Source organism: Danio rerio, chromosome 18, assembly GCF_052040795.2.
Source record: "Danio rerio strain M-AB ecotype USA chromosome 18, GRCz13ab, whole genome shotgun sequence".
In the NCBI taxonomy this organism is placed as follows: domain Eukaryota; kingdom Metazoa; phylum Chordata; class Actinopteri; order Cypriniformes; family Danionidae; genus Danio; species Danio rerio.
Genome location: NC_141038.1, coordinates 43,740,744 through 43,752,988, shown reverse-complemented (window position 1 = coordinate 43,752,988; position 12,245 = coordinate 43,740,744). Strand labels below are relative to the sequence as shown.

General features: G+C 36.3%; 1 protein-coding gene across 5 annotated transcripts in view; it reads right to left on the bottom strand.

Annotated features, from left to right (window-relative positions):
* zgc:158427 overlaps positions 1–11,277 on the bottom strand; it is a 37,759-nt gene extending 26,482 nt beyond the window's left edge. For 2 of the 5 annotated variants that reach the window (XR_015514464.1, XM_087292674.1), the window contains exons 1-6: positions 8,343–11,277; positions 6,724–6,790; positions 4,219–4,353; positions 3,759–3,899; positions 2,010–2,103; positions 1,754–1,886 (exon numbers count right to left, since the gene is read on the bottom strand). Coding sequence is in view for 4 of the 5 variants with exons in the window: in XM_087292674.1 (XP_087148800.1) it covers positions 1,754–1,886; positions 2,010–2,103; positions 3,759–3,858 (327 nt within the window). In the remaining variant the exon portion in view is untranslated. 5 annotated transcript variants of the gene reach the window in all.
* Positions 11,278–12,245: the final 968 nt, after the last annotated feature.

Below are 12,245 nucleotides of genomic sequence, written 5' to 3'. Positions count from 1 at the left end.
GTCCAAGCACCTTAGTAAAGTACTAAGTGTGAGAGGGTCGTATAATTGGAAAATTATAATATTAATAAAGTACTAAATACAAACAATTGTACTCATTGTAAAGTTGTATCGCTGTGAGTTAAGAAAATTAATTATAAAGTAGAAACAATTTTTCTTAGTCCTTCTTTACATTCAGCCAGTTGCTAAGCCAGTCCAGTCTGTTGACATTATCGGGGGACAATGTGGACCTTTTCTTTTGAATGATGTGAGCTGAGAGTGAGAACAGTCTTTCACACATACCTAAAAGTACAAATGTGTACTTTACAGTTCCTTTAAGGTTCAAAAGTATAGGCTAGGTACAAAAATATTATTTTAAGATGCAAATGTGCACCTTTAAAGTAGAAACATGTACATTTTGAAAAGGTACTGCCACCGTGACAGCTTTTGTACCTTTATTTCTGAATGTGTAACAGACACGGTATATTATCTCTTTCGTTCGAAAGCTTACTAGCTAATGTTCTACTAAAACTAAAACTAATGTTCAACTAACTCATTTTTTCACACTGATCCATTCTTTGATCGAATCTCTACACTGTATGAATATTCTAAAGTGTGCTTGTTTGGATGCCTCCAAATTGCCTCTGGCCACCCTAACTAACAAATTCTAGCTCCTTCACTGGTAATGCAAAAATAACTCTGTTGATTTACTTCTGATTATATTTTATGCCATTGCAAAACATTAAAATACTCCACAAGATGCTGTGAAATCAAGTATTTATTCTAAAGTGGTGTTTTTGAATTACAACGGAAGATTTCCCTTGGCTATAAATATAGTCAACTTCAGATCAATACATGGAGGAAGAAAGTACCCTAGTAGCAAAGAATTCTGGCCCAGATTTGGCATAAAGCTGGCACAGCAGGCATTCATCTGGCACTGGCATACAGCATGTGGGCCAAACATGGCCCGGGTTTGGCAGAGGTGGTACCGTCTTTAAGGCGGCACACAATATTTGGGCCAGATGAAAAACATAGTATTTGGCCCAGATTTAAAAATTTGATAAGTGGGCCATGTGAGTTTGGCCAGTCTTGACCCACATTTAAAATACACTAAAATAATTTTTGAGTAAAGAAAAAAAAAATCTACCAATCAGGTCACTTTAAGAAAAAGCGTGCCCATAGTGTGCCTAAAGAGCATCACTCCATAGGTTTATCAAATTCATTGCAATCGTGACACGCCAACCTATCTGGCCCAGTTCAGGCCCAGTTATGAGTTATTAACTTGGCTGAGACTTGGCCCAGATATGGTCTGTGTTTGGCCCTTGTCTGGAAGCCAGATTTGGTCCAGTCATGTACCGTAATTCACTGCGGCATGTGGGCCAAGCAAAACCTGATTGTGTGGGCCAGAGCTGGGCCAGAGAAATTTTGCTATGTGGGTAGTTCTTCACTCAAAAGTGTGCTATATTTTTTTTTACCCACTTGTGGAATAGGCTGTTGTATAAACGCAATATTACATGAGTAGCATTGCAATATGGCACAGCACAGGGGCAATTAGGCCAAATCACAGCAGTGTGATATTACCTTTATACAACAAAAGTATATTAAAACAATATTTTTTCTTGAAAACAGTAAGTGTACATTTAAATCTAAACATATTTCAACGTTTGTGAGACAAAAAATATATATTTCATATAAAAATTATATTTATACATTTATTATACTTTTATATAAATACAAATATTAGTTTAAACAACTTTCTATCAATATTCTTACACACCTTGCCTGTCGACTTGACTCCTTTCCAGATGCAGAAATAACATATGATCCACATTGCAATGAGACACAGAAGAATCTCCCAGTTGATCTTGCCGATGTCCTCAATACCTCCAGAGAGAGACAGAACTCTGCGTCTGTACAGTGGGGCAGTAAAGAGAGTAACCGTTGGCTATTGTGCTATTTTTATCCAAAGAAACCCCAAACATTTAGAGTTATTGTATGGCATTTAAATGTATTGTAGTTTTGTATTTATGTACTCCCAGAACTCGGTAGCTGCAGATGTTGAATTAATCAACATCTGTGTTGTCCGGTTGAAAGTAAGATTTCCTGCAGCAAGATTTACACAGTTGTCTAAAAGAGAGAGGTAGAGAGAGACAGGGAGAGGGAGAGAGAAATAAAGAAAGAGAGAGAATGTTTCATTTTAGAATGTTTAATACAGTGATTCTTAAAAAAATATTTGTCCACTGGGTCCAAGACAACATCTCCTGCAAATTATATGTAAGTGCGTAGGTCGTTTGTCATTTTTAACACACAAACACAAAAACCTATAAGCATTTACTAAAATAGTGCTGATATTCCAGGATTGCATAGATCGATTAATGTGTAACATTGTGTGAACACTTTTATTACAGAAGACATACACAAGTCTCTGCAAACCGACAAAATTGAATGTGGTATCAGCCGTTAGCATTAATAATAATCTTTGCTTACATTTATATAGTGCTTTTCTGGACGCTCAAAGTGCTTTTACACATTGGGGAGAATCTTCTCACCCATTACCAATGTGCAGCATTTACCTGAATGACATGACAGCAGCCATATTGCACTAGACTGCACACTCTCCACCTGATTGGTGGAGAGGAGAGAGAGTGATGAAGCCAATTATAATATGGGGATGGTAAGGAGGCCATGATTGAGGGAGGCCAGTGGGCAGATTTGGCCAGGATGCCGTGGGATTTTTAACAACCACTAAAAGTCAGGACCTCGGATTAACGTCTCATCCAAAAGACGGTGCTCCCTGAGCAGTATAGAATCTCAATCTATATACTGGGGCACTGGGACCCACACAAACTGCAGGTTGAGCAACCCCTGCTGGTCTCACTAACACCACTTCCAGCAGCAATCTAGCTTTCCCATGTGGTTTCCCATCCAGGTACTGACTGCTTTGCTTCAGTGGGTGACCATGTGTGAGTTGCAGAGAGCTAGCTAATTGGGATTAATTGGGAAGTATTGGGAATTTATGATGCTTAGACAATTAAATTACTACAATTAAACAGTATTATGCTACTTTGGAATACATTTTGGGCAATATTTCACCAAATTGGTCATCTTCCAGGAAAAATTTAATTATTACAATTAAGTTGAGACAGTTACTAATTCATATCTCTAAAGCTATATTTAGCTGTTTTGGGGTGGAGCTGCTGGCATACCTCCTTTTGAAAGATGGTACAATTTAGCCAAATTACATATCAATACAAAACATAATTACATTTACCTTTAAGAGCAAATTGCAATAAATTTATAAAGATATATTAATAATGCTACACAAATCAGCTACGCAAATAATCTACTGTATTACTAATTTGATACTTCTCTGTGTTTGTGTGGTCTTTGTAAATACATGATAGTAAATTTAAAATATACCTGACTTGACATAAAAAGGATACAGTTTTCCATATGAAATCCCATAATATTATGTGCTTTGACAGGAAAAGCAAGAAAACCTTGTGTTTTTACATCTTAAATTCACATTTATAGACACAAACACAATGTTTTGCCCCTTTCTGCTTATTCTATTTGTTTGCTTGTGTACATTCACTGTGTTTCCCCCATTTTTTTTTCTCCAAATGTAGACATTTTGAACTGTGGGCTAATTAGGTTAGTAATTCTGTTAAATTCAATGGAAATAAAAACAGTAAGACTAGAAGTTATTTATTTGTATTGGTTTAACTGCCATTGGTTTAACTGCATATTCAGTTATATACAATAATTTGTATTATTCTCACCTGTGTTCCAGATGTTGTCACAGCTGGCCCATGGCAGTTGTGAGCTGAAAGAAGAGATGAGATAGAAAAGTGCCCAGGCCAGAATGATGGTAAAATACATGCAGCTGTACAGCACTGTGAGCTGTCCTGCATAGCCAATACCTGATAAAAGCAAACAGACACAGTAACTAGAAGAGAATCAACATTGAAATGAAAAGGTTATTACTTAACACTCATTGTACCAGGAAAAATGCAATTTGGGAACTTGAAATATTAACTTTATTATATATTTAAAAACAACATACAGCCAGTAGAGAAGGTAGTGGAGCTAACGAGTTATATGACACCTGATTATATGCACAACGACAAATATTGTTTTAGCAACAAGACAAAATGTCATAAAATGTTCATAAATCATATTAGTCCTTTACAAAGAATTATATATTCGTAAATAATTAAATAACATTTTTATGACTCTGACCCTGAGCCAGTGGACAGAGGCGATGCCAGCATGTAATGCCCCCTTCATGTGTGAACTGCCCTATAGCCGTCTCCAGCAGGAACAGAGGCACCCCACAGGTCACCACAAACACCAGGTAAGGTATCAGGAACACCCCTGAGAACACACCAGTTTAAATGGAGATAAATAGAGTTACAGCATAAACAATAGGGGCTCTATTTGAACAATTTAAATGTGATGTCTAAAGGGTATGGCGCAAAAGCATTAGGGGTATGTCCAATTTTAGTTCCCACTTTATATTAAGTGTCCTTAACTATGTACTTACATTAAAAAATAAATACAATGTACTTTCTGTGTTTATAATGTACTTGAGCACACTAGTGGTGCTTTTGAGTTGGGATAGAGGTTGGGTTATGGACAGGTTTGGTGGTATGGGTAGGTTTAAGAGTGGGTTAAGGTGTAAGGGATGGTCAACAGTGTATTTACAAATATAATTACAAAAGTTAATTACAGACGTAGTTACATACATGTATTTTATCAAGCATAAGTACATATTAAATACATGTATTTACACAATAAGTACATGTAACAATCCAATAAATCCTGTGTAAGTACATATTAGCTAAGGCCACTTAATATAAAGTGGGACCCAATTTTGTTATTTTAAGAATGGAAAAAATATGGTCTGTGTGCCAGTGCCTGGTCTTAAAGGGTTGTGCTTATTCTCTTAATGAGTCATGGTGTAAGATTTGAGATACCACAGATACTTTGATGTACTTGAAAATACAAGCATGAGCTGGCTCCACAACCCACCAGGTGGTAATGCGGGAAAGTTCACTCTTCTCCTTTCCTTCATTTACATTTGAAGCATTTCCCGCAACCCCCTGTTCATACCCTCCTCTTCATCTCACACAGAATGGTCATCTCAATATATGAATGTTCTATATCAATCCAAGTGACTATTTATCATCATTTGAAATGTCTCACTGCGACTGGTACTATAGTCTCATTCCCTTAGAAACAGACATAATCAAAACAATAGATGTATAACTTCAGGTATCTTTTGAACCACAGCTAAGAGTGTGTCTTTACTTAGGAGGCTTCCATTGAAATTATGATTTGTTCCCTACAAGCAGTAACTCTTCAGAACATGCCACTAAATGCAAATGCCTTTTGCTATTCCACACATACCCCTCCTTGAAGGAGATTCTTGGTTTGACTATTTAAAGGGAAGTGTCAAGAGGTTCAGGGCGATTCTGTAACCAGATCAGCCCATAGTGTGCAGCTATCATGCTCTACACCAGGGGTGTCCAAACTCGGTCCTGGAGGGCCGGTGTCCTGTACAGTTTAGCTCCAACTTTCTTTAACACACCTGCGTGGAAGTTTTTAGTACCTAGAAAGAGTTCGATTAGCTCGTTCAGGTGTGTTTAATTGGGGTTAGAACTAAAATATGCAGGACACCATCCCTCCAGGACCGAGTTTGGACACCCCTGCTCTATACTAAGTATATTTTGAAGTCAGGTATGCATCTTTTGATCTTGGATCTATCTTTGAGAATTTGATGTCTTGTATTGATTGTTTACATATTTACCTGACTAATAAATTGTTATGCTTGAACGGATTCTGCTTACTCTATAATTGTTAATTTTAGTAGATTAAGCTGTATCCTTGTTTCCGCACTTCCTGCGTCAGGTCAACAGACAAACTAAAGTCCAGTTGAGATGGAGCTTTGGGCACACTAACTGTATTTTAGGGATCTTACTGACTCTTTGGCTTTTTCTCAATATGCGTTCTTCAGTGGTCTTGTGTCCTCGTGTTCTCATGTAACATGTCATCATCAGCAGCCAAAGTTCTGTTCCAAAACTTAAGACCGCAAGAACAGAAATGTGAAAACGTGAAACTTCCCAGATGTGTTCTTGATATTGAGGACGCAACAATGCAGAATTGAGCACCGAACTCGCTCTAGAAGTCCCAGAAGTCATTGCGACTGGAGGTGGGAAGCACAGCATTTCATATGGGTTTTGTTATAAAAGTTCCGAGATATAACTTATTTACCTCAGGAGCTACCCTAAATGAAACTGTGATTATAAACATTACCATGGACATCTTACAGTTTTTCTCAGTCGCTTTGGTGCGTTTCTCACAACACTGTTTACATTTGCAAGACCGGTCTTCACAAGAATGCGAGTCCATTCTCTGCGTTCTTGGAATTGAGAAACAGCCAGTATATTTATAGTTATTTCAGTCTAGGGCAACAAGATGTTGCATGACCGACCTAGATAGGGTGCCTGACCCTTGTCTTAAAGTAATAATATTGTAAATCAAGTGTACATGGAAAACCATGGGCTTGGCTAAACCAAAATTATTATAGAGAACAGTAGTCGGTTACATTTATTATAATAGCTTTGACCTCTGATTAGAAATGACATTATCTTTACTCAAGGTTGTACATCTAAGGGGACTAATCAAAAATACTTTAGAATAAGCAAGCATAGGAGCGGCCATCTAAAAGTATTAGTCAATTACCTCTGTTTAATAATCAAGACTGACGAGAGTGTGACCATGAGGGACGCCATCGGCCGAAGCAATTCCTCTGAGCGACGTGAGCACCGGAATGAAAAAAAAAAAAAATAAGTGAAGACAAAAGGTTCAAACATTTACCTTAATTATATATTGACATAAACTTAATGTTTTATTATTAGAGTCAGATAAAAACGAAAGATAAATATATTACTATTCTAAACCACTTCATATTAAAATTGGAGTCAGATATGAGTTAAAGTTAAACTGAAAGAACATTGTGCACTGGAAGGGCCGAACACGCAGTGAACCTTCATCCACCTTGGGTGGACCTTACAATGTGTGTGTTGTGAGCATAACCTGAATTAAACCAATCAGAAAATGATTAAAATAAGCTACTGTTAAAATCTTGGCTAATAATAAGGCATTACTCCAGAATAATTAACTTTTGTTTATTTTAAACGGAATTAATTTAACCTAAAATGATATTCATTCTTTTTGTTTATTTTTTAAATAACAAAATATGCCAAACTAAATTTGTTCAAAAAGACAATTGTTTTCAATTAAAAAATATGAAGTTATAAAAATAATTAAGTCACACTTTATTTTGATCGTCCGTTTGTTGAATTTAAGTTACATTGCATCTACATGCCATGTCTACCAATCAAGACAGTCCAATCACAAGACAGTCTAACAATACTCAAATAGACCATCAAAATTAAGTGTTACCAATAATTACCATGCCCTCATGACAAATGAAAAACAAACAAACAACAAGTATTAGTTTGTTTAAACTGAATAAAAGAGCAATTTTAAAAATACAACAGTTTCCCTTGCGAGAGAGCAAATGGGTGTGCTTTGATGCACCTTCTGTCACACTCTGTTATTTAAAAATATGTATTTGTTAACACTGGAACTACCTGAATTCTAAGGAGCACATCCTTGTCGTTGCCAGTTTACAGAATGATGTTTCCAAGCACTTTTCAGGTTTAGGTAAAGGCTTTTTAAATTTGAATTAAATTGCCTGATTCACCCATCACTAATTCATACATATTTAGGTAACTAATGAGCTCTTTAAATGAATAATACAAAAACACTTTGTGCCACTAATTTTAGATTAGTTTTTTTTTTTTTGGTCTAAAAGTAGTGTTGCTTCAACAATGTGCAATAACACACCTCCTTTTCAGACCTGCATACCCATGAGTCCACAAAGTGGCGCAAATGAATTAGCTATTTACACAATCTGGTGCAAAACATGACAATGATAGCTGCGCCGGTCTGAAAATAGCAAAAAATCATGTGCCCCGTGTCTTATTACACCGAGTGTATGATAGGGTTCTAAGTTTTACAGCATTACAATTAAGGAGTCCAGTCAGTTAATTCAGTAATGTGTTCGAGAGTGACAAAATGCCAAGCGCTGAGTACCTATAGTAGTACAAGGATTAAAAACAAATAGGTAATAGGCAAAAAATCTGGCACTTAACTGAAAATAAACAACCACCTCATTAATGGTGTAACTCTTAGATGTAGACACAATGATCTTTAGCAACTCAGAATGGACATTTAGAAACCAATTCTAATTACTGAATTTACAATATGAAATCTGTATTTAGGCTTTATCATACCTCCTCCATTTCTGTAGCAGAGGTAAGGAAATCTCCACACGTTACCCAGTCCAACCACATTTCCTGCCACAGCCAGAAGAAACTCTGTTTTTTTGCCCCAGAACCCTCGCTCTTCGATTTTTTCTTTGATTGTGCTCATTTCTTCTCTCCAACACTTCCAGTTTCCAATGATGCTTCTGTCTGTGGCAACTGTACAATGGTGGAGGATGACAGATATAATTTGAAAAAAGAAAAAAAGAAAAAAGGATTTGGCGAGTAACATTGAAAGTGTTAATTGTTCATTAAGATGGTCACCCTATGATAGAATATGTAACTACTTTGAGAACACTTAAATATGCAAAAGGTACAGCACTTAGCTGATGTTCACAAAATAGCTGATGATTAATAATAAAGCATATTTGGCATGCTGTCCTGGGAGAGAGCCCTGAGCTCAGAATATCCTCAACAAATCTCCTTCCTGCTTTTAGGGCGAAAAGGGAGTTTGAGCTCAGGTAGTTCTCGAGAACTCCCCTGCTTGTGAACACGCTGAGATATTGCTGGTCAAGAGATTAATTTAAGATGCTTCTTTGGAGTATTCAATTTACTTATGGTGAATGTCTTTGGACGATAGGAGGAAACCGGGAAAAACCCATGCGAGCACGGGGAGAACATAGAAACTCTGCACAGAATTGTAGACTGGCCTGGTAAGGGGCCGAACCAATGGCGTTCTTGCCGTGAGGAAACAGTGTTAACCACTGGGCCACCATGCCGCCCTATCAGGAGAAGGGCATGAGTACAGGTGGAAGGGGAGATCCTTCAAACGAAAGATGACTGGAGTGGAAATGTCTGGTTATTCAAAGTGTTTGTGTAGTGTAGTGTTTGTATTATGTATAGTGTATTTATACTGGTTATGTATATTTATCTGATTGGTGCAATATACAAAGCTGATGCAGTAGCAGCCATGTTCAATCATAAGCACGTGATCCTCTCGAAATTAGTTTATAAATAAACCACACTTATTACTTTAATTATTTTATTCCGATTAACACTTTCAGTATTCACACCCAGTAGTGTATTGTTTTAGTTAGAATGTTTTTCAATTATTCATCACACCAGAGGGGTATTGCACACAAGTACAATTAAGAAAGCCAATAGGGTATATGCGCAGCTAGTGTTTGTTACCATACAGATAAACTTCTGGTGAATAGTTAATGTGACTTTTTAATTTAATTCAATTCAATTCAGCTTTATTTGTATAGCGCTTTTACAATGTAGATTGTGTCAAAGCAGCTTCACATAAATGGTCATAGTAACTGGAACAGTGTAGTTCAGTTTTTAGTGTTTAAGTTCAGTACAGTTCAGTTTAGCTCAGTTCAGTGTGATTTAATCATTACTGAGAGTTCAAACACTGAAGAGCAAATTCACACATTTACAATTTTATACGCTTCCTTTTACAGCATCAATGTTGTAATGTAATAAAAATGCAATCAGTTAAATAGACTTTACCATTCATTTAGTTGTTCAAGCGTAAAACAAGATAAAAAGCTGTTTACATGCACACGCCAGTCAGGAACAGCATGCTAGTGGAGAAACTCCATTGAGAATACTGGGGAAAAAATAAATGTTCATATTTTAAAAACATGGTAAAAAATTTAATTTAATGCAGTGCTTCTGGTACATTCTGAGCCCCACTTTCTATCGTATATCAATCAGGCAATGAAGATCATTGATTTTTAAAGAAAACAGACCTTAAATACACCTATTTTGTAATGGTACACCATTCACTGAAAGCGTTTAACTCAGATTATTGAAAAATGAAAAGTCCTCCTGCGTTCTTCTGCATATACCCAATATAAAAGAAAAAGTGCAGCTTGATCTAGTTTAATCATTATATCTTGGTTTAGTCTGTTGAAGGTTTGCTGATCTAGGACGAGAATGTATTGCCATGTCAAGTACATTCTAGATAGCCAGGAAAAGTGCACGTTCACAGAATTCTTAAACAGACCACGGAATTGATCATAGAATCTATTATGGAAATGGACAAAACCTAATGTGAACCAATATGGTAATGTGTTGAAACATGCCCCTCTTGCCCATTGATCTAGTAATTCTCACTGATTTAGGAACTACCATTAATTTCATGCAGAGACCTAATGGAAACATATGAGGGTGTAAGTGTATCAACAAACAGTTGCTCGTTTTGCCTTAAATGTGACAGGTGGACCTCATTTAGAAAATTGATTATGAAGATTAATTGAAAGCCCAACAGTCCACATCTATATTTTTTGTTTAGTCAGTTTTATCAGGAGGATAGCACAGCAAGAAGCAAGAAGGTTGCTGGTTTGAGTCCCAGCTGGATCAGAAGGCCTTTCTGTGCTGAGTTTGCATGTTCTTCCCGTGTCTGTATGGTTTTCCTCTGGTTTCCCTCCATGGCCAAAGACATGTGGAATAGATGAATTAGGTAAAATGATTTGGCGTAGTGTGAGAATAGGAAAGTGTGTGGGTGTGGGTCACTAGGCAATATCATTAAAAAACAGAGTTAGCTTCCACTGTTATGGTGATGATACACAACTTTATATCTCCTCTCAACCAGATAATTTGTATAAATTTACAAAATAAACAGATTGTATAGCTGATATTAATAATTGGATGGCTTATAACTTTTATTACTAAATTCAGACAAAAATGAGATTTTGCTTATTGGACCCAAAAAGGCAAGATTTCAAAACAGCATTTTTTTCATCTTAAAAATGTTTCCAAACTTCAACATATGCTATCAATGTCTGATGCAAAAAAGCTTATTCATGCTTTCATGGCCTCTCGGTTAGACTATTGTAATGGGTTACTAGGCGGTTGCCCTGTTGGCCTTATTAACAAACTTCAGCTAGTTCAAAATGCAGCTGCTAGTGTACTTTCTAGAGCAAAGACATATGATCATATTACTCCAGGGCTTTCATCATTGCATTGGCTGCAACATTAAAACATTAAAAAACATTTGATGAAGCTAAAGAGATGATTTATTGCAGAGCCATTATTCCAAACATGCGTACAGATATTTTAGCTTAATAACGTTTTTGTAATAACAACACATTATTGAGTTTTCCCCCATTATTTCAAACATATATATTCAAATTATATAATGGTTTAGTTTGTGCTGCTGCTGACTAAATCGTCCATACTAGCAGTATAAGTCTGATCCTGTATTTCAGCTGGTTTCTTAAAAGACAGAGGGAGATTTATATTCAAACTACACAGGTGGTGCCAACGCTGTAAAAAAAACAGGGACAAAAGGAAACAACATTAGCATTTTTGAATATTCAATTTAATATTTCCTTTTTTTCTTTTTTTCATTTTAAAGTTTGTTTTGTTTAAATTGTTAGTTTGCACGAACAGATAAAAGGATACCTAAACTGTAAGTGACTTCAGATGTGTAAATATAAAAATTATGAGCAGATGTGTTTTCATCCCTACCTGTTTTAGGCTTCCTTTCTTAGCACACATTTGGCCCAGCACCCATCCAGGCACCAGCAGAATGGAAGACAAAGCCAGTAACCAGCCTAGTGCATATGCCCAGTCCGGATATACATACCAGTTTTTAAAAGTCTGAGGTCTGTACTTCACCATAGAATAAACAAAAAAATTAACTGAGAATGAACAGAGGAGATAGATGATGTGGAGAAAGAATTGGCTTTTAAAAACAGTATTAAATAAACGTCTGTTGTTGTTGCCTTAAAGAAAGTGTGTAACAGTCTAAGTATATTTTTCTAGTACAACACATTGGATTTTTTGACTAAAAAAAATCCAATTTACACTTATTCCTCAAGATGGCAGTATCTGATATATATTATGTTTCATCATAAATTTCACAGGTAAAACTGTCCTGTTACTAGGGTAATTTTGGTTCCCTGAGATAAGGGAACAAGC